General features: G+C 43.4%; 3 protein-coding genes across 6 annotated transcripts; all 3 read right to left on the bottom strand.

The window, feature by feature from the left end:
• Window positions 1-3263: 3263 nt before the first annotated feature.
• Window positions 3264-10774, bottom strand: grk7a (G protein-coupled receptor kinase 7a). The gene is made up of 4 exons (XM_052087143.1): window positions 8694-10774; window positions 7145-7600; window positions 5345-5625; window positions 3264-3684 (listed from the first exon to the last, which is right to left on the bottom strand). The coding sequence occupies exons 1-4, from the start codon at window positions 9288-9290 to the stop codon at window positions 3345-3347; spliced, it is 1674 nt and encodes a 557-aa protein (XP_051943103.1). The 5' UTR covers window positions 9291-10774; the 3' UTR covers window positions 3264-3344.
• Window positions 10775-10941: 167 nt separating this feature from the next.
• On the bottom strand, window positions 10942-12860 carry fbxo36b (F-box protein 36b). Its single transcript, XM_052087148.1, has 4 exons — window positions 12599-12860; window positions 12054-12162; window positions 11631-11803; window positions 10942-11319 (listed from the first exon to the last, which is right to left on the bottom strand). Exons 1-4 carry the CDS (start codon window positions 12692-12694, stop codon window positions 11059-11061), a joined length of 639 nt encoding a protein of 212 aa, XP_051943108.1. The 5' UTR covers window positions 12695-12860; the 3' UTR covers window positions 10942-11058.
• Window positions 12861-13348: 488 nt separating this feature from the next.
• Window positions 13349-22332, bottom strand: agfg1b (ArfGAP with FG repeats 1b). 4 transcript variants are annotated; one of them, XM_052087144.1, is made up of 12 exons: window positions 22026-22332; window positions 19664-19757; window positions 19274-19389; window positions 18496-18634; window positions 18241-18397; window positions 18024-18134; window positions 17505-17643; window positions 16836-16915; window positions 16273-16365; window positions 15601-15762; window positions 14217-14311; window positions 13349-14005 (listed from the first exon to the last, which is right to left on the bottom strand). In XM_052087144.1, exons 1-12 carry the CDS (start codon window positions 22190-22192, stop codon window positions 13958-13960), a joined length of 1401 nt encoding a protein of 466 aa, XP_051943104.1. In that variant the 5' UTR covers window positions 22193-22332; the 3' UTR covers window positions 13349-13957. The 4 variants fall into 4 exon arrangements, with proteins under 4 accessions (XP_051943104.1, XP_051943105.1, XP_051943107.1 ...); XM_052087145.1 differs by having other exon boundaries at window positions 18024-18131; XM_052087147.1 differs by lacking the exon at window positions 15601-15762.
• Between the last annotated feature and the right edge of the window lie 262 nt (window positions 22333-22594).

Below are 22594 nucleotides of genomic sequence, written 5' to 3'. Positions count from 1 at the left end.
ATCAGTGACATTCTTGACGGAGCAAAGAAGGAATGTAACCTTTTTTTTCTTTTTTACGGAATTTGAATCATTCGGGAAACCGTTGCACCCATTGCACAAGAACCCTTAAACGATTAGCCATTACTGCCACATGAGGCCGCTAGAGTCAAAATCGATTTCCTCCCAGGCACGCTCTCTTAATGAGTAAAACTACAGTATTATCACATTGACCCACTGTCACTATCTCCAGAATAGTGACAGTTAAATTAAGCACTCGCTGATTATATTTCCTAGAGTGCGCCATTTTGCTGTAACTTCAACTGAAAAAAAGTTGTAGTTCGCCGGTAAGAAGCTTGCAAAGTATGGCCTCTTTGAGACACCGTAGTGCGCGTGCTTCAAAATACATGTAACCGGTAGTGTCCGACTGCGTTGTTTTAAGATTTTCTTGTATCGGCTGCGTTTAATCGTGTCAATCACAAAGCCTGACGGACATAGCAGAAAACAATGGCCTCCCGTCAATTACAGTGGTACAGCCTGCCCCTCCCCATGGACATCATGAGAAAAAGGGCTGACACTTAACACAACTTACCTGACCAAAGTAGCGGATGAACAATGTCCTCGCGTCAATTAGAGTGATACAGCTTGCCCCTACACAAATTATATGGCACAGTAATGTACTAAAATACGTGTACTTGGAAATGAAAACCATTTTTTCGCAGCTCTAAATATGTTTACCTCCCTATGGACATCAAGCGAAAGAGGGGAGAGTCAAAGGCGCGAGTTGTTAAAAGAGGCTGTGCCACATTAATTATTGAAGTTAGGGAACACTGAATTTTTTTGTTCCACCTTTAGATAATGGAGGATGTAGTAAAATAACACGTCAGGTATTTATCATTTCACAAATTTTGTGTAATTCTAGGACAGTACAGTAAGTTTTTGTTTGCTGGCCCCGCTACATGAACATGCTTCCAGTTCGCTTCGTTGCATTCTACTAGTTCACCACTAGACGGCAATATTTTATTTTCAAATTTTTATATACTGTATAATTTTTTTTTGCTTAAACCCCCGATTTAGATGGCATTGTACTTCGTAAGTCATTGATAACAAATATTACAGATCAGGCTAGACTGTACTTCTTTTTACTGAATCCACTTTCTGAGCCCATGGGCCTCCTGGCAGTTGCACGGACGCTTTAGAACTTTAAAGGATTTGAGGATGATTTATACAAAGAAGGCAAAAGGATAACAGCGGTTATCCAGTTACCAGCTAAGAGTTGAACTTGTCAACCAGGGCAGGCCTGAAGCACAGATGCAGCCAGCTCGTTATGATCAGGTTGTACTATTTGCTCTACTTCAACTAAGGGAGGAAATGGCAACATTTTAAAAACACATAAATACATTCAATGGATGGCACAGACTTTAATTTTAAAATACTGTAGTAATTCAGAGTTAAATATTAATCTTTTTTTTGTTTTGTTTTGTTGTGAATCACTAAGTATTTGTAGTATGTCATGAGCCTATATAGCAAAAGTCCAATTTGAATTTTTTTTGGAAAACAAGGGGAAAAAAATGAGCAAGTACTGTACTTTTTAAACATTTATGTTTCAACAGTTTAAAATGAATCAGGCGACTATACTATGTCGTTAATGACGTTTAACTGCTAAGCATATGTTGACCTCTAGAATACCAAAGTGATTTTTCGCATATTTCATAAGCACAAGATAAGTGGGTTCCACTCTTACGTCCGTTTTTCTTCATTATTATTATTATTATTATTATTTTTTAATTGGACCACTCTGGGCGATGAAAACAGACAACACACATTTCAAAAGACATTTTGCACTTTATTTCATGAAATTTCAACCTTACATCTGTCTTCTACATATCCTGTTAAAACTTCTCTGGTGTTATATTTACAATTACGTACATTTAGCCTTTCAACATGAATGGTAAAAACGCAAGCTCAAAATTGAGGAATGTCAAAAGTCTTCAGCAAAATAAGGACCCTCAGAAACATTCATACTCCCTTGAAATACCACCGTCTGTTCTCTGGAGAACTTGGTAGCATTTTAGTGTATCTTTTTAAGTCTAATTATCCATTTTGTGGCATTTTTGCTAACACAAAAAGACTGTGGACGATGCTGTGAATGGATATCTTCTCCGCATCTGGTTTAAGTTATTTGCAAAGAACAGAACATTCCAGAATTCATTACCCAATTCCTCAAAAATGTCCCTCTCCACCCGTCCTTCCCATTCTCGGGTATAATAATATCCATACATTACTATTATTTCGTGGATTTGCCTCATAGCACCAAAATAGGAGGTACTAAACCACTTACACTGCTCCTCACTCAAGATATAGAGATATATCGATGTACCCTATGTACAATATTTACGCTTCTTATTTTTTTTTGCTTTCATAGAAGTTTCAAGAAAGAGGTCAGAGGTTTGAGACTGAACTGCACACCGACTACAGTCATTAAAAAAAAGCACTTTTCATTGTGTGTGTGTGTGTGTGTGTGTATGTCCTTACGATGGCAGAATGATGACGGCCTGCCAGGGAAGGCTTCAACTTTGACGTCTACCAGACCATCCGGAATGACGTGTCGGTTTTAGTGGTGGAGCAAAAACGTACAAATCCTTACAAACCTAATTCCAATGATGTTGCGTTAACGTTGTTTCCGACATAAAATAAAAACAGAATACAATCAGTTGCAAATCATGTTAAGTGGAATGCAAGACAAAAATTTTACATTCAAACGGATTAATTTGTTTGTTTTTGGCAAATAATCTTTCATTTAGAATGTTATGGCTGGCACGCGCTTCCAAAAAAGCTTCAGCCTCCATTGTCGTATTTTATCAACGCTTCGTAACGCGCCACATATTTCCAAGTCTGGACTGTCCGAAAAAAACGATGTGATTTTTTTTTTACCCAATCATCACATCCAAACAATAATGTTTATCAGTTTGAACGTTAAATATTTTGTCTTTATAGTGTATTCAATTAAATTTAGGCTGCGCATGATTTCTGTTTTTATGGGTTGGGTGGGGTTCCAAGATGGCGTTCTTGTAATAGTAGAAATAAATAAATAAAAATAAGAAAGCACAACATTCCAACTTCATTGGCGTTGGGTTTGTAGTTAATTCTGTACTTAAGTAGATTGCTTTGGCGTCCTTACTTTGCTTTTTTTGAATTCGTCATTTCATAATGTCAGGGCCAGTAGATCTCATCCTGAGATCTTGAAGACTAACATATACATTTGTCCCCCCCCCCCACATCCCCCCCCCCCCCCCCACTGAAAAATGATCTATATTTGGACATGTTAAAAGTATGCACGCGATGTGAAAAATGAAGGAGGAGTCTTCTTACAGCAAAATACAAGTGCCGGACTTCTTTTCATCATCCACATTTCCGCCGCCCTCTTTCCGATTGGGATCGTTGAGCTCGTCGAACAGTCCCGTTTCGATCATCTCCTGCTGCCACTGGATTGACACGGCGCCCGTGCTGAACTCCTTGAAGAATTTGTCATCTTTGGCGTCAAACTCGATGCCTTTGATTTCGGAGAACTCGGCGATGTCGTCTGTGTCCTTGGCGTAGACCACATTGGGCTTGGGCGTCCACGGGGGCGGCACCAGGCCGGCCTCCAGACGGGCAAAGTTTATGCTCTTGAACCACGGATGCTTCCTGGGATCCTCCATGTTGTCCCTAAACAAAAGGAAATCAGAATCAGAATCAGAATCAGAATTATCTTTATTGGCCAAGTATGTAGAACACACAAGGAATTTGTCTCCGGTATAACACACTGCGCTAGTATCATCGTAAACAACAAAATCATTGAACCATTTTAGAGTAACCAGTAGTTTTGTAGTACCATTTTGTGGTGCAAGAAGAGTGACTATGTCAGTGACTGTTTAAAGAGTTAATGGCTAGAGGGAAGAAGCTGTTTAAGTGTCTACTGGATTTGGTGCGCATGGATCTGTAGCGTCTGCCTGAGGGGAGTGGCTGAAAAAGGTGGTGGGCAGGGTGCGGGGGATCCAGGAGGATTTTCCGTGCCCTTGTCTTGATTCTTGCAGTGTGCAAGTCCTCAAGAGTGGGTAGGGCGGTGCCAACGAAAGAAACGTACCGTTAAAAAAAATATATAAAAATTGTGTGTGTGTGTGTGGGGGGGGGGGGATTCAGGTAATTGCTTTTATACAGTGTGTATGTGCAATATCATTTAATTAATTATAAGTACAGTTTTGGGTTTGTTGTTCCGATATTTATGCACAACTGTTGCAGTGGCACCTTTTGTGAAATCTCCACATTTGCTCCATTTCCATTTTTTTTTCTTCACAAATCATACTTTTGGTCAGTCCTAATGTGGCTCTGATACTTCTTTTCAGAATTATCGATCAATCCATAGTGTTAAAAAGGGCTGGTTTCTATGGTGACACAATTTCAAATCCGCAGCCTTGTCTTCATGTGTGTTTTGATGAATAATTCTGTTTTTTGCAGATGCGAGGACCTGGACGGGTGCAAGCTATGTCCTCTATAGGGATCAAAACTAATTTCTGATTAATACAGGCCTAGTAACTAATTTAATGTTGAGTCTAAGGGGAGCTCTGCTTTTTTGTTTTTTTTCTCAGTTTTTATTTATTAATTTTTGTTCTGTGCTCAAATACATTTATAATGTACAGTATGTTTTAAAAAAAGTATGTTTCAATCAGGGCGGCCCGGTAGTCCAGTGGTTAGCACGTCGGCTTCACAGTGCAGAGGTACCGGGTTCAATTCCAGCTGCGGCCTCCCTGTGTGGAGTTTGCATGTTCTCCCCGGGCTTGCGTGGGTTTTCTCCGGGTGCTCCGGTTTCCTCCCACATTCCAAAAACATGCGTGGCAGGCTGATTGAACACTCTAAATTGTCCCTGGGTGTGAGTGTGAGCGTGGATGGTTGTTCGTCTCTGTGTGCCCTGCGATTGGCTGGCAACCGATTCAGGGTGTCCCCCGCCTACTGCCCGAAGACAGCTGGGATAGGCTCCAGCACCCCCCGCGACCCTAGTGAGGATTAAGCGGTTCAGAAATGGATGTTTCAATCAATTTAAATGCATTTAAAGAATTGATTCCCAACCAATGTGCTGGAGGAAATGATCGCATTTCGTTCAATTGGTCCGAAAATGATTTCCTGACTTCAAAGAATGTATCTTTTTCTTTTTAACTAATAGAGGTAAATAATTAATGAGAATATCCATTTTTTTTCATAATGTAAAATATGAGCCTTGGGTGGTTTAAAGCATGTTTGATGGGTATTTTTATTCTTATGCTATACAAAAAAAGTCTTTTTTTTTAATGCTCTCTGTATAGTGCGGTCGCGAACGACGAGTAAGTCTCACTTCATGCCGAGACGCTCGTCCATTTTCTTCTTGAGGAACAGCTGGATGATGTCTTTTGTGGTGGCATCGAAGCACTTGTGCTCCCACTTGGGTTCCTCGTTAAGAATACGACGCTGCACCTCCTCCTTCTCCACCTTCTCCTTTTTACTCTCGGCTCCTTTGAAAGGCGTGTAGCCGGCCACCATCTCGTAGATGCTGCAGCCCAGCGCCCACCAGTCCACTGACGTCCTGTATGGAGTTTTGCTCAAAATTTCCGGGGCCATGTACGCTCCGGTACCAGCCTGTGGAAGGACAACAGGGGAAAGGGAAGAAGGAACATGACGGATGGGCTTGGGTCTTCACAAATAAACGATTCAATTGGGATGTGTGGGCCTTCAAAGAGTTCTACGGCCATGTTCACTTTCAACTTTAGCTTAGTTTTTAGCTTAGCCCTGGTGTCATCCCACCGAGGGCCCCTCCTCCCCTCATCCTGCACGACTTGACCTGCAGTCTCGAGCCAGGATCTTAATCCTAATGCTAAGCCTACTACCTGTCAAGAGTCATGTGCGTCTACACGCTGAGATAGCTCGCCGGCCTCTTATATACCTTCCAACTATTTCTGGGCCGCTGGGGGAACTGTGAGGTGGGACACGTAAAAAGGCGACGCGGAGATCATGACACGAAATCGGTCGAAAGCTGTCCGACTCTAGGCTGGCAAGATACTAAATGCCAAAACCCGAGTGTAGAAGACAAGAGATGTTTCAACTCACTGGCTATAAATTTCAAGTCACCTTGCCTGAAAACTTCTACTCTTACTTTTCTGTCAATCTGATCAGGGACAGACTGTATAATGCCTGTTAAGAGGATTCGGGGGGGGGGGGGGGGCAAAGTCAGCCTTGCCATACGAGGTTAGTGCAGTCACTTTAGCTGGCTGAGGAGCATCACAGAACTGGATAATGAGATTACTGGACGTTCAAAAGAGTCGAGGGATTACTCTTTGCTACGGCAAGTACAAGGGCTAAAGATACCCGGTTTCACAATTGCTCATCTTTCGGGACTTTTGGAGTTGGTCAAGCAAAAATAGGACTAATTCTTTACTAAAATATAAGAAATATATAAGAAAACATTTAAAGCCATCCATAACCTTGCCCCCCCAGCCCCATCTGTCTGACCTTCTTCAAATTTCCATTCCCTCTCGTTCCCTCAAGTCTTCCTCCTCCCTCCACCTCTTGGTACCCTCTGCCCGTCTCAGCACGATGGGGTGCAGAGTTTTCAGCCGCTCTGCCCCCAAACTCTGGAACTCACTCCCACCCAACATCCGAAATATTGATTCTCTTCCCAAATTGTTAAAAAAAAAGGGTTGTTGTTTTTCCTAAAGAAAGCTAGCTAGTGGTGAAAGTAGATTTTCACGGGTTATGTATGGGTAAGGACGTGGAGGTTTGCAACACAGCGACGAACGGGTTACGTACGGACTCAAAGATATTCCAAGATGCCCCGAAAACGCCTTTGCTCTAATCTGATCGCAAAAGGATGAGTTACATCATGAATACAGAGCGCAAGTATTTAAGCGGTCCTGTAATCCCCGTCCGGATTTACAGTAACAAAACCCACCCAGATTGACAACCTGCCCAAGAACCAGGGTTCCGTTTTAGCGATGAGCTAATGACACCTCTCCTTAACCTAATGAGAGCTGAGCACCGGAAGCTCGATGGCGAATGTGAGGAATCACTTCACGAGGGTTGCCGTGCCTTCGCTCTGCTCTCGGTCTCTCGCGATTTTGGGAACAAGGCTGGATTTGTGTCAAGGATGAGCACTACTCACCATCTGGGTGACGGTTTTGCCAGGGGCAATCTCGATGGCCAGACCCAAATCTGAAAGTCGACACTGGCCAACGCTGTCCAGCAACACGTTCTCGGGCTTCATGTCACGATAAATGATATTCATGGCATGCAGGTGAAGAATACCGGTGGTGATCTGGGCCGTGTAGTGAACAATGCGCTTCATCTCGATGCCCTTGTCCACACCCTTGCCGTCATAGCCTATATTGTAGATGTGGTACTTGAGGTCTCCTCCGTTCATCAAGGTCATGACAAGGCACAGGTGGGTCTTGGTGTCGTAAGCATAGGCCAAGTTGACCAGGAAAAGACTGTTGACCTTCTCCAAGATCTTTTTCTCCAAAAGGGCCATCTTCTCGCCACCCTTTTTCTTCAGACGCTTTTTACACAACTTCTTGCAGGCGTACATCTGGCCTGTGTTTTTCACCTGGACAGCGCATACCTGCAAAAAGAAATAAAAATAAAAATGGATTCAAGCTTCCACAGAAGCAACCTTCAACTCCACCTGCATTGAACCGTTGGCTTTTGGAATTTCCCAAAATGTATCGTTGCTCTATGATGCAAAAAGTCCATGTTTGAGCTAACAGCCGTTAGCTTACATTTAGTCTAAAACTACACTTCAGGGTGCAGTGGGAATTGTATCAATTCAATAAGTCAACCTGCTCGTTTACAAGCCTTGAAGCCAGGTGGCAGACATTTTCAGAAATGTTCAACATCGGTGTCCTTTGAAATGAAAACAACGGCGCACTTTTAGTGTTGAGAATGGGTTCAGCCAGAGTGCTAATCCACACAACTTCTCTCATTTAAGTTATTGATCGGTGAAACGTTTTCGACAGCCAGAGCCTTGCAATCAAAACAATATTGCACAGCAAGATTTACTGCCAAGAGGTCCACTGAGCATGATACTGAATAAAGGAGTTCCCCAAGGATCTGTCCTCGGTCATGTGTCATTCAGACTGCAGAATAAATAACACCGTCGCTTCAAATTTACGATTAGCCATCATCAGCACCTAACAATGTGTCGTTTTAATCCAAAATTAAGATTTTCAATCACAGCTTATCATAAACAAGCTTTTGTCACTTGAGCTCATGAGGACACATTTAACAAACGTTATTATCCATTAAAAAAAACAATAGAAATATGTACTGCTCTCAATGGGAGATGGGTTTTTGAGTATGATGATTAATTAATACATGCCCTTTCTACTTTCTCCATCACTATTTTATAAATAACGTTCAGTCGCCAGTAAGGGATTCCCCAAGACACACTACTTGATCATCTGCCATTTACAGCGAAAACTATGTTGTGCCATATATACTGAAAAGTAGGTTTCTAAGATAGAACCATGAGGTTTGCGAGCGCCTCACGACGATGAAAACAAGTTGCTAGGTGTTAATATCACATCAGCGATGTGAGGGGTCTTCATATTTCTACTCCCAGTAACATCTTTCATGTCAACATAATGTGAGGGGTCAATTTGAAGAGATCATTTCATCAAACATACAGACAATATGTCACAAAGATCTATTCTTACCTCACCGAAGCCCCCTTTTCCCAGAGTCCTGAACTCATAGAAGTACTTGTCGCTGATGGGCTGCTTCTCATACTCCTTCCACTGGAGAAATTTATCAAATAATGGACTGGTCTGGTAATCTGTAAAGGGGTTTCCCTTCAAATACTCTCTCACGCCTTCCTGGACTTTGCCTTTCATCACCTCACTGAAGTTGGAATCTGTCACCGCTTTGCATTTGTCAGCCGCCTCCCCGGTGAGAAAGGACAAGAAGTTCTTGGAGTCGGCTTTGCAAAACTTGTTGATGATGTTCTGACGCGTCTTGTCTTTGACCGCGCCTTCGGCCAGATCCCAGTCGTAGAGCTCGTCTAAGAAATCGCCTGCGAGCTTATACTGGGCATTGGTTGCCAGGAACTGACGGAAAAACTTTTTGCCGATAGGCTGCCATTCACAGATGGATGTGAAGTCCTTATCGATGGAGGATCGCGCCGCAGCGCATTGGTCCGGCTTGGGCAGAGACAAGCTCCGGCGGCGTTTTTTCATCTCCTTGTCATCGCCACCCTGGGCTTTGAGGTAGGCCGTGTTGGCCACCAGGTTATCCAGTCCCCCCATGTCACACATCTTGGCAGCTGTAGGTGGTCGCCCCCGCCCCCCCTTACGCGGCTGGCTTCTTCAACAACTCCCAAGGGAAAAACCCTCTTGCGGTGCGGCGTGTCGGAGGACTTTGCGGGGTTGCGGGACTCTCAAAAGCCAGGGAACGAATGAGCTCCTTCACCCAGCCTACCTGCAAACGTAAAACACACTGACACACCCAGTAATTACTCATTTAGAATTAAATACCAGGGAGGGATTTTGGCTTAAGTATCTTTGTGTGGTCTATTTGAGGATGCTGTGCACAGAAAGGGAATCGTAAGCGGGCTATGCCCTAAGAAGCTTTGCAGCCCTCTAGATCTGTTCTTGATGTTCGGCGGTCACTCGCAAGGATCCTTGACGGGGCACTCGCTCGTTCCATTGCGAGTATTTCTTTTCTGGTCAACTATTTCCTTACCTGACTGATAGGAAATTTGAACAACCGGTTTCCGGTCGATCAAATTGTGCCAAATGGTTGAGGGAATCTCTGAATGGTCTGAACTCCGGTTTCGATCTGTTGTTTTGACCATTACAAAGACTCCCCGACGCACGTTGGTTGGCCATAATTTCGACGAGGTGAAATCACCACACTGCTCATCACTCAAGAACATGAGGCCTTTATTGAAGCGCGGTGGTGACAGCATCAAGCCTTGGGGCTCTTTTCTTCACCTGTAACCTGAGACGAGGCGGAGGGAATTATGAACCGTTCAAAATAGCAGTCTGTTCGCACCAAACCTTAAGCCACCTCCTCCCTAAAAAAAAAGCCTACTAGAACTTTTAAATGGTGGCAGCTGTGTGCCGACTCCCATTTAACAGAAGATTCAATGTGCCATAAATATCAAACATGTCAAATGTCATGTTGTAAATGGATCACAGACTCAGTAAGGGTTTAAGACCCCTGAGTGGATGAAACAGGGGCAAGGCTTCCAGCACTACCAAGGGGTCAGAGGGTTAATCTTCACGCTCACAAGTCAGTGTACGAGGTCCCACTAGGAACCGTGATGAGAGAATCTCTGCTGAGCCACGAATTGTCATTGGTGCTCCATCGCCAATTAATGGATTATGCCGCAGGCGCGAGTCATATGTGGGCAAACATGTCGGCGATTGAGCGGGAGACTGAGCTGAGGTTCAGACAACGACGACAACCCAGAAGCGTCTGGCGCTATTTTCACCACTTGCTATGAGATGTTTGATGCGCGAGAGGCATGAGCCTTTTAACCTTGGAGGGATTAGCGTGGATTGACGAGCAAGTAAAGGTTAAGAGGGTCAGAGCCTCTCGAGTATCTAGAGTACATGGTCGTTACATGGTCGTTACATGGTCTATCCTTTTAATCTGTCCACTCAAGGAGCTGGGGAGTGGTCGCCAGCGACAAACACAATTTGAGGATGAGTAAATCAATGAATCAACATTAAATCAGCCTATTTTTTTTTATTTCTGGAAAAAAAATGTAAATATTGAAAATTTTGATTGGAAACATCCTACATGGCCATTTTGACGGCAGAGGCAACACTAATTTGGGGGAGAAGTCGGTGATATTGTTGGCCTTCTGTTGCTGTATTTGTTCAAATTTATTTTGGGTGGTAATATTCAGTTGGATAATTATCTCTTAGCAAGGGCTCAACAAACGATTTGAATAATACAACCAAAGAATGGGAATACTCAAAAGAAATAATGGAAGCAAGTTATATAAGTGGCGAATCAAAATAATACAACAGGAGGCAAAATATGGAATTGTTAAATTTTTTATTTTTTGTGCTCTCATCCTTCCATTGTGTGTTCCACCTCGGCGACTGGTTTTAGGGCGGAACGAGATGTCTCTGACCTTTTCTCTGGAGTCAGCTCGGTCATCTCCTCCTCGGCCCTCAGCCGGCGGCGGCTGATGAGTTTCTGCAGCTGCAATTTGTTGGTGAAAAAGATTCGACGCCAACCCACTTCTTGCGCCAGCGCGGGAACCTCGGGGGAAACTGTTTTGCAGCAACGGCGAACTGCCTGCTCCCAGAACTCCTCTGAGCCACATAACTAACAAACAGAGTTGAGAAGTACAACACTGTAAATTCAAAAGGCCAAAGATTTCCTTCACTGCACACTTTCAAACTTATTTAAACACACTTTTTCAACACGCTGTAAAAATATTTCACAACATTAAAAAATGACATTTCACAGAAAAAAAATCTGCATTACACGGGGAGTGCGAAAAAGGCGAGATCACCCGTTTTTCTATTTCTAGTTTTCACCGTATTTATTAAATTCCAGTGGACAGGTAAAAAACAAAATCTGCTTTTAGTGAACACTGAGGCGCATTTTTATTTTTGTGCAATGGGAATACTCACCTGTCTGAACCTGCGCGAAGTTCGCCCAAGTTGACCCACATCTTCTATCTCCAGATGGTTGACGATTTGCAGAAGTAAAGAGTCAGGGAGACGTGCCAGGTAATCAAACTGGCCTTGGCATAGAGCCTTGGTGTACTGCAAGGCACCATAGCCAAAGATCGTGCGGATGTCATCTTCAATGGAGCAAGATATTTTTGTCAAGACAAATTAGGCGGACATTAAAGGCACTTAGACCATGTCTACACGTGCTATAAATTATGTACGCTATACTTATAATAGTACGTATTCCCTGATACATTACGTTACACCACTTATGCTTATAGAGGCGGATCTTGAATCTAACAATTTATGTCGGAGAGTTCCATATGAGGGCAATTAACTCAATACAAATGGTTAATTTCTTATATTGTACAAAGTCCTTACTTTGTAGTTTGTTGTCATCCAGGAAGTCCTCGTGTGACATGATCAATTGACCAGGCTTTGAAAGCCTGTATACAGCTCGGGGAGATATCATCCACCATCTCCAAATTACCTGTGTGTATTACAAGGATTTTACAGTTAAGGGACGACACAGTACAGCAATTCCCAACCGATGCCAGATTTCACACGGGTACATTTGGGAGTAAATTGAAAGGAGGTCATCATTATTTCAGTCCTGTATATAGTTTTTGTGGCATTTTTATTTTGTTGCACGATTCTCTCGATGACTACGGATGCATTTTATGTAAATCGCCAGACTAAATGATTTTGTCGACTTCAGAAAACTATCAAATTAATACTGTCCCGCTCCGAGGGGTGAATTTAAAGAATACAATTATCAATTTTATAGATACGAGAACGGGAGCTGGTCAGCGAGAATGGCTGCCCGTAACGGCTAAGTGGTCAATTGCACTCGGCGCTCGCTGACCGAAAAGCATGTCAAAAGTCAGAAAACTTTCGACAATGGCCATTTAACTTCGTGTACTTACGTCGTCCTTAGTAACGACACAATTATAGTAGTTTTTATTTGTTGAGGGACCCCGTCCTGAGATTTCAAACAGCGGATCTGTCAACAGGGACGCCATGACAGTTTTTTTAATCCGTTTCCATAGTAACCGCGCTCAATGACTTCTGGCACGTAACGCACTGTGTACTCTGTACGCAACACTCACACCACGTGACTATTCCCTCTGTGCGGACTCATTTGTTTCTTTTATTGGCTCATTGGTCGCCCCCACATGCACGATATGCATCTTGACAGCTCCCTGTACCGTTGATTCTCGTTGAAATAACCATCCGGATATGCAGTATTTAAAAATCTTTTAATTTATTTATACATATATTTATATATGTACACAATGACTGAGCTATTCTTGTAAAGACAAGAAAAACAGGAAATTTATTTATTAGTCACGCGCGGCACAATTGCGACCCCAAGACATGTCTGGAGTCCAAGTAAACCTAGAACAAAGCAAGGCCTAAATTGAGCGCAAACTCAGAGCTGAATGCAGTGGGACCCACACTGAGGAAGCTCACATGAACATGGTTCACACATCGTGAACATTGTGGAGGCCTGTTCATCAGAAATGCTCCAACGATGAGCGGTGAATTGGAACATTTTGCACACTTGCTCCAAATGTTTGTGATGCTTTACTGCATTTGTGCTCATCTCCACTTGCCAAGGTTGGATTACACATAAGATCTAGCTTTGATTTCCAACTAAAGACCTTTGGCTGCACTTTATTTATTTTTTTGCTATCGGCAACACATCAGGCCAACCAACCTGTGTGGGTTTATAGAGTTTATGCAAGCTTCTTTTGTTTATAGGCAAGTGTATCTCTGGTTGCGAAGGCTATTCATGGACAATTTGGGCCTAAGTGCCAGTTTAGTTGCATTCATGCTAGAATAATAAAAACAAATCCCTTATTGAAATGAAATACTGTACTTGCATGTCTACGGTCGGGTCAAACCCAGGTGACGGATGAGACATTGTAAACCTTCCCCTGAAAATAGTGTGTAGTGGGTTTTACACAAGGTGTGACTACTCACCTCTGCCAACATGATCCTCGTTATACATCAGACGTCAATATGATTACAAATGATGATATGCACACAGCATACAGGCATAAACAAATAACAAGAATAGAAAATAATGTGCTGTATATAGTCCCAACATTTTCAAGCTAACAGTCCCTTTGTCTGAAATAAAGTCCTTTGTTCTCCTTCAAAGTGTAAACGTTTTCTTTTTGTGTGGAAAGAAATGTAGTGCCACTAAAATAGCGTGACGGAACGGTGTGTCGACTAATGTGCTGCATGCTGCCCTCTAGTGGTGAGGACTGGGAGTTGTGCTACAGGAACGGGTTTGTTGAGCTGGATGGCCCGGTGGGGGCTCCCGCCTGCAATGACAAGAAGGTTCACAGGTGTTTTACTGCTCTCCTGGTTTGGAAAAAAAGCTGTCCCAAGATGTCAACCGCACTTGACACAACCTCAATTTCGTCGTCATTTGCGGAAGCAGTGACAAAAAAAGTATTTGTGGAGGTGATGTGAGAATGATGGTCCAGTTTCTGTCACAAGGGGCATAACGGTAACTTAAGACTGCACGCTCACCATGAAGGGGTTACCAGATGCTCCAGGACCAGCCATGGGGTGACCGAACGGCGTTACGGAGGGCTTGGTTGGACCGTAGACTGGGAATGCAGGGCCTCGGGGAGAAAGACAAACACAATCCTTCAACTTTAGAACACTTCACAAATAATTGTTCGATAAGGAGCGAGTGAAACAGTACAGAAGAAGTGAGAGCGGAACAAACCCCAACATGCCAAATTGTATTCGGGAGTGGATTTAAAGAGAAGTCAAGTTCAAAATATTGTCGGACGTATGTTTTGTGGCCCTACTACAATATTATGATGAATAATGCGGATTAAGCAGCAAAATGCAGCCATTTTTTTTTAATCCATCTCATGGGGCGGCCACTTTGCTGTTGACTGCAAATGACATCACAGCGCCAAGGGCTCACATAATGACCAATTAAACGCTTTGTTGCGCCTAGAAGGGCCACATAGAACTTCTTATTGTTAATAAGAAAACGTCACCGGGGGTACACCGTAAGACGTGTCTTGGAGCTCCGCAAAATACCGTCTCCCATTAATGTTGCATCATTTTAAAAACGCGCATTATTGACAGCACATCAAAAAAAAAAAATAAAACAATGAATCTGACAGCCCTTCATTATTATTTCTTTTATTTTAAAGACAATAACTTTTTCCAATTCTTTTTCGGATTTTACATGGTTTCCTTGTTTCACAGTTTTCATCCTCATTATCGTAATCATTCTTATTTATACGTAGATTATGGTTGAAACTCCGTATATCCAAGACTTTATTAAGATCTGCACCATATTATTGGATTGGATTGGATTGTCATTACACATTCGTGCAACAAAATTTCACGACTCCAATACAACAATATAGGTACAAAAAGGTCCCACAACAAGAATACTGGGGTGCAACTTTATGACCTATATAATAATACACACTTTAAAAAAAGGAACTTAAAGCGGGTCCGACTCTTGCGCTGTACCTGATCCATCTTTCTCATCTTTTCAGAAACACACTGTTGCAGTCTTAAAAAATATTGAATAACATTGAATTTGGCTGATTACTTTCTGGTCCACCAGGTCGTGAATATTTTGGGGCCCCCTTGGCTCAAAAAGTTTCAAAAGAACCCTTGATATCAATAACAATCCCTCAGTGAACTGACAACCGATCTGCAACTTCAAATCACAGCACAGCAGCTGCCCGTGACAATCTGTGACTTTTCGTTCCCTGCATGCAGAAGCGACAATTTGCAAGGCGAATAGCCATCATGCTCTGAAAGGAAAAAAAATTATAAACTGCCTGAGAAAGGCATGCAGCGGAAATAAACGGCAGATGCTGCATGGGTAGAAAAAGCGGGTACACAAAAGGACACGGGGATGCGGGAGGCCACTAACCATTGGACTGAGGGTGGTAGGCCCCCGGCTGAGAGTAAGGGATGGGAGCCTGGCCAGGGAATTGCTGCTGGAAGTTTCCGCTGAAACTGGTCGGGAGGCAGTATGAAGACGAATTCCCAAAGCCAGCCGGCATGCTCATAGAGCCAGTACCAAATGAGGCGGCTACAACACACATACGCAACAAAGACACACCACAGGGAGGAAACAGTTCTGAGAACACGGGCAATAATTAAAGCTTGCTTGAACATCGACTGAGGGATGGGCAAACTTTTGCGCTCGAGGGCCACGGTTGAATTTTGAAAATGGACAGATGGGCCAGGTCACTCAGAAATGAGGGATTTAAAAAAAAAAAAACAAAGAAAAAGTTGAAGTGTGTCTGTCAACGACACACTGTGGTTTAATCGGGACACTTTAAGAATGCGTTGAGAGATTTTTCATCCTACAATTTACCATGAATAAATTTGCTAATCATTATTTCATGAATTTAAAAAAGCAATTTCATTAACCAATTTTAAGTGGGTGAAATTAATTTGAAATATAGACACACACATACAGAAATGGGCCGTATGCGTTACATACTTGGCCTCACCGAACCCCAACCCAAGGAAAAAATGTGACGTGTGGTTTAAAGGAGAGAAAAAAAAAAAAACAAGGACAAAAACATGCACACACCTGAAGCTGGAGCTCTGCCATTGGCCTGGAAGGGATTGGTGGCCATCTCTGAGGCAACAGCCGCGGCAACGAAGGGATTTGTGGAAGGAACACCTAAATGGAAGGCTCCGTCTTAAAAAAGCCAATCTTGAAACACGTGTGTGAGCGGCTTTGACTAAATGCTAAATCTGAAGATCGATTTGAAACTGAAGCTTGAGATATACAGTATATTGGTTGTTCGTCTCTGTGTGCCCTGCCATTGGCTGGCAACCAGTTCAGGGTGTCCCCCGCCTACTGCCCGAAGAGAGCTGGGAGAGGCTCCAGCACCCCCGCGACCCTCGGTGTAAAAATGATGCACATTGTCGACTAATCGCTTACCTTCATTCACTTCAACCACAATTCTAATGTTTGGGAAATGAATATCAAGGAGAGGATTTTTGAAGACATGTCAGTCCTACTATTTTTGTCATCTCCTCATAACTAATCCTTGCGACCTGCAGACTCTTTTCGCCAGACTGGCTCACATATTACGAGACTGAAACAATTATTCGCACACCAAAAAGCATCACTCTGAAAGCGGTTACCTCCAAAGCCGGGTTGCATGCTGGGTAGAACAGGGGCATTCTGGGCTGGAGATGAGCCAAGTACTGGACCAAATAAATTCCTGTCACGACAAGCCTGCGTTATTACATTCTTGCCATTCAAAATTCCCACATGTCCATCTTTTGTTTTCACTAATACAAACCCAATTCCAATGAAGTTGGGATGTTGTGTTAAACATCAATAAAAACAGAATACGGTCCTTTGCAAATCGTGTTCAACCTAGATTTATGTGTAGACACTACAAAGACAAGATAGTTCATCACCAAATAGACAAACTTGATTTTTAGCAAATCATTCACTTTTTAAAACAATAATTTTATGGCTGCAACACATTAAAAAAAAAAGCTGGGACAGGGTCATGCTTGTCACTGTATTACATCACCCTTTTTTTGAGCCACAAGGTCTCGGCTGCCGTGCTTCACGGTTCTTAACGCAACGTCGATGAAAAAGAGGAATAGCAGCATATGTTTCTCCAAAACCTGTATGTAGCTTTTTTTCTTTTTTTTTTTGCAAAGTCCCAGCTTTGTTTGAACGTGCTGCAATCATAAAATTAATGAAGGACAAAGACCAAGTATTTGGAACACGAGAGTTGATCCCATAAAGAGGAAAAAAAAAATGTATGCGAAAATAGATGTCCACTCATGTCTCACCCTTGCACATTGTTGCCTATCGAGGAGCTTAGCTTGTTGTCTAACTCGGCCAGAGCGGCGTAGCGATCCTCTGTGCAGCTCCCACTTTGGGACTGGATGGGGAGAGCACTTGACCTGGACGGAATTGGCACGCCTCCTCCTGTTTAAATCGTGTTTTAAAGACGCATTATGGACATTTTTCAGACATGCTCTATATTTACACAGTGAGTTAGGTCGAAGCTTTCACATTGTCTGGGCTGCGTTTACGCCGTTGCCAGCGGCCACGGCTGCCCCCGTTTTAGGCTATCGATGACAGGGGTGGGCAAACGTGGCAGACCACGACTGTCGCGGATGCACCACAAGAACTTTGCCACCGCTATCACCGTGTGGATACGAAACCAGTTGGTCCGAGTAAACTGGAGTGCAACTTGATACCCATGTACAGTATATAGACCCCAATATAAATATAATTTTAAAAAAATGAAAGTGTGAGATGAGTAAATGTGGACAAACTGGTGGAAATGGTGGGGGTTAGGGTACCTGTGGGAAAGGACTTTGAGGGGGGTGACGTGCTCAGATGGGAAGGAATTGCGGTGTTCCCGAATGCATCGAAGTTGGCAAAGTTGCTGTCTGGGTTACCTTGAGTTGCTGCTGCCAACCACAAACGTGAAATGGGATGAGGAATGAAAGAGTCATGGGATGGAATGATGACAGGGTGTACGTTGTTTTTTTTCTCTTTGGTGTTTGTTTTGTTTACCTGATTGGCTTGGAAAATGTGCAAAGTTGGCAAAGTTGGTGGTGGGGACCGCTTGGGCAGGCGGGGCGGCAAAGATGTCACCACCCAAGTCGGACAGCAGGTCAAACTTTTTCTCTTGGGCTGTGATGTGAGCCTGGGAGCGCCCCAACCCCGGGGACTGGGCAGAAGGTATAATCGGTTAAAAGTACATTTTCCCCCTCCAAAATTATATTTCGAAAAAGCTTGAAGGGCGGGTTTCAGTGCGCATTTGCTTACTTGACGAAGGGGTGTCTTGTTGAGCTGTAAAGTCTTGAGAGGCTGCACTTCCGGGGTGCTGCCAGTGCTGCTGGCGGAGGAGCCAGACACAGACGCCTGGACACTTATGACTGACCTTGCCTGGTCTGGAGGCACATACCTTCAAATTCAGGGAGATTTAAGAATAAAAATAAGACTTAGAAGTTTCATTCTCATGAGTGAAGGCGAACACTGGAGTTTAAATGCCCAAAAAAATCTTTGGATTCGAGCAGCGGGCTTCTCTGCTGACCTCAACACTGTGCTACATTTACAATCTGAATTCTGAAAATTGTTGTTTGAAATTGTCATCATTAATTTCTAACAGACTCTCTTCATTTTGGAGCGTTTATCTGGGCCGCACTGCTTCCAGGATGTGGATGTTATTTATTAATTTTTTTTGTCCCAATCAGATTTCAGACTATGAGTTGCCAAGTCGATATCATTTCCCCAAGACCTTCGGAATCGGTTGAGCTGGCTGATGTAATTTCAACTACTTGAGCAATGGGACTTGTTGCTGGTTGCTCTCTCCCGTGAATAGCGCTGTAGTCTTTCTATCACCGCAGCAAATTTAAGAGATGGATGAAGCCGAATAAAACCTCACTGAAGGCCTAGGTACTCGATGCAGAAATGAAGAACAAAGGTGCATTATTTCTACTTAATGGCGTCAATATAACAGTATAATAGTGGCCGCAAACAACCAAATCACAGTTTCATGTGAGAATATGTAAAAAAAAAACTGCTAACAATAAATTCGGGATACCATCTTTTCTTTTCATATTTTTCCTGGAGGAACTCTTTCACTTTCTGTGGCTCCCGGAAATCTGGAACAACTGACGTCCTGTCATCATAGAGGCCCAACCAGATGTGTTTACAAACCTATAGCGGGGTGGAGGGGGATTTAGAGGAATGATGAGGGAGGGAGAGGGTGTTCGGTGGGGGTGACAGAGAGAGAGGTGAGACAAAGTAGTAGGGAAGGGGAGGGGATGACAAAAAAATGGGAGGAATGGAGGGGGGGAGTCAAGAGAAGGAATTCCAATAAAGTTGACAAAACAGATTTTTAAAAAATGCCAAAACGTGACTTCATAATTAAAGCCAGAGCGTCATGACTATTCAAAGATGCTTGACAATGTTGCGCAAGTGTGCGTGTTACCTCATTGCTGTGTTTCTGTAGGAAGTCAATTTCTTGCTGCGTGAAAGTAGTCATAGAAATCGACTTCACTCTGTGTGGGGGGTTCAGCCCTCGCCTGTGGAGAGGGGGGGGGGGTTGGTTAGCTAAAATATATGAGAGGCCAGATGCAACCCAAGGGTGTGTGTGTGTGTATTGGTGTGTGCCTGTGTGTGAGCCCGCGTGACAGCAGCAAAGACGAAAAATAAAAAACAGCGGCGTGCATTGACGGCAGTCCTTGAATTCAAACCAAAGCTGAATGATCACGAGTAAATCACTCGGAAAGCTTCATGTGTGGAGTCTCCATAAAACCAAGTTTGAAATGTTCTTTGTCCTCATGCTCGGGTTAAAACGCACAAGCCATTATCATGACTAGAATGTGACACTGATACGTCGATCATTTAACAGATAAACCAGAAAAATAAACCTTACCAAACAACACAGAATTACACTCCAAGATTTGCATTTTGAAGACTTGGACAAGTCACCTGACTACCGCAAGAGACACGATGGTGAAGATGGTGACATTCATTTGAAACTACCTGGGGTGACCAGTGGGTCAATTTTCTCACAAGTGTCGTGTACAAGCAAGCATAGAGTAGCGTATATACCAAACAAAGACAGGATGTAAAGAAAATTCCAACAGAGGACTCAGACGAGTCAGCAGAATTTTTATTGTTGGGAAAGGGTCATCCACTGACCGCACTGCACTCAACGGCATCTGCCACCAATGAATTAAGTTCTTCTCCAATGAAATCCACCGTTAGCAGGGAGAGCTTAAGAAGAAAAGTGAGAGGCCACGACTGCCGTGGATGCCTTGCGAGATTTCTACACTGTAAAAATATTTGCCAGTTACACTGTGGAGGTGTAATCTCAGCCGCCGTTGTAAAACGCGGTGCGCACGGCTACAGCCGACAGTATGTAACGGGGCGTATCAAAACATGGACGCGTTCTGCGGTGTGACGGGAAGCATATATTTCCCGGCATCTCGCGTTCAACGCCTACAACTCGAAAGCTAAGCCATGCGTTTTATTTACTGACAAAGCTCCCCGTGGAATTTTTAACAGCTAACGTTGAATATGTGTATGCGTGTGAAAGAGACCAGAAAGCATGCGGCAGAGGAAGAGAGGGTATTTTTTGGCAATGCTGGATGGATTGCTGAAGGAATTGCTGAAAGAAAACGAATACCGTAAACCCTCTCTCCCACACAAAGCTTGCTAAAAAGCTGTTGGGGAGACTTGAGGCTACGGACAGTTCCCAGTAGTCTGGTGGAGGAGTAGTAAAGTCCTGGTAGGAAAAAAAAAGTCTTTGGGAAGGGATTTAAAAACAACACTGGTGGTACTGTACTATAGAGGTGAGGCCGGAATCCACGCTGAGCAAAAAGTGTGGAAGGATGTGAGAATGCTGGTAAACGCAACTTTGCAGTTCCCTTTTCGCCTCATTGAATGAGGAAAAGGATTTGTAAAAACATTTATGTAAGGTAGTCTGCCATCTATGACAGAACGAGGGTTATTTCCCCAAATGTTTGGGGGCTCTTTAGGGTGTGTGTGAGAAGTGGCCCACTTTCAACAATTTTTCACTTGTATTCCAAACTTTTGAAAACAAATATGTGTACTTTTCAAATCAAAATAACTCACAGTGAAGAAAAGAAACTCATTTATACATTTGTATGCAAATATATTTTTTGTCTATACTTTTCTTTGACTACAAGAGTTCAATCAGTATTTATATTTTGACCGTTTTCTACAAAAATATCGATACAGAACTTCGACTAAAGACAGCTTCAGTGTGTTGGCCACCTATATGTGATGGACAATAAAAAATGTTTTTCACTAGAGTACGCTTCAGACTCTCGGCATTTTTTTTTAAATTCACGAAAAGCAGTTGAATCAGTACTTCTACTTTTTATAGTACATAAACGACAGTCGAAATTGTTTTCACTTGTGTACATTTGAGTGTCTGCGCTGTTTTACTTTAAGACAAAAATGGAATTGGTGCTAAGTACGGAGTCGGAGTGCTTTCGCCACCTCTGTCAACGATTCGTCCCTTACCGGGACACACACAAACAACACCCACGAGATCATGTTCCACTAATCCACTTCGACATTTTTTTCAGATTAAATGTCCCTTTAAACACTCCAGTCCAAGCTTTATTTCAATTTTTACGGAGCCGGCCACACGACCACGGCCTGGGACTGAACGCGTCTCGACTTGACTGGAACGTTAGCATACGTGCTAACGGAACCGCCAAGTCAGCCACCAGCTGTGCTCCCCGGCTTTCCCCTTCTCCTCCCGGCAAACGCCTCGTCCTCACCGGGTGGACGACAAAAATGAGAATCGGACTTACAAGATGCCGGAGCAGGTGGTGCAGACGAAGGAGCCCACTGTCATGTTGACATAGGTCGGGCCGCGCTGATCACAGTCGAAGCATTTCCTATTCGCGGGAAGACTAGTCATTTCCCGGAGCATCTTTAAATGAGTCTCCTCTTGCTTTCGCTTTGCGCTGGTCGCCATGGTGGAATATACAGGTGGCCGCGTTGGACGGCAGCGGCCGGGCAGACAGGCAATCGGGTGGGGAGGAAGGGAGAGAGACGGGCAGGCTGCAAGCAGGCGCCTTACTGAGAGCTAAGAAGGGCGACTGACAAAATTCTTCTTCTGCGGGAAAATAAATTCACTAGGCGACCGGCTTCGCCAGTTAAAGCGCCACCCGCAGGGCAGAATTATATCACAATGTCAGGTTCGAAAAGAACAACGATGGGACGCTTGAACGTGCATTTTTTTGACTACACAAACAGATAAATATACAGACATACTGCGATCTTTTTTAGTACAACTTTTTCTTTATTAAATAGTAAACACTAAGTTGTAGTACCAACGTCATTGAAATTGGGTTTGTATTTGTATTTTAAAAAAGTA

This window comes from Hippocampus zosterae, chromosome 15 (genome assembly GCF_025434085.1).
Source record: "Hippocampus zosterae strain Florida chromosome 15, ASM2543408v3, whole genome shotgun sequence".
Taxonomy (NCBI): Eukaryota; Metazoa; Chordata; class Actinopteri; order Syngnathiformes; family Syngnathidae; genus Hippocampus; species Hippocampus zosterae.
This window is presented reverse-complemented; position numbering and strand designations above follow the sequence as displayed.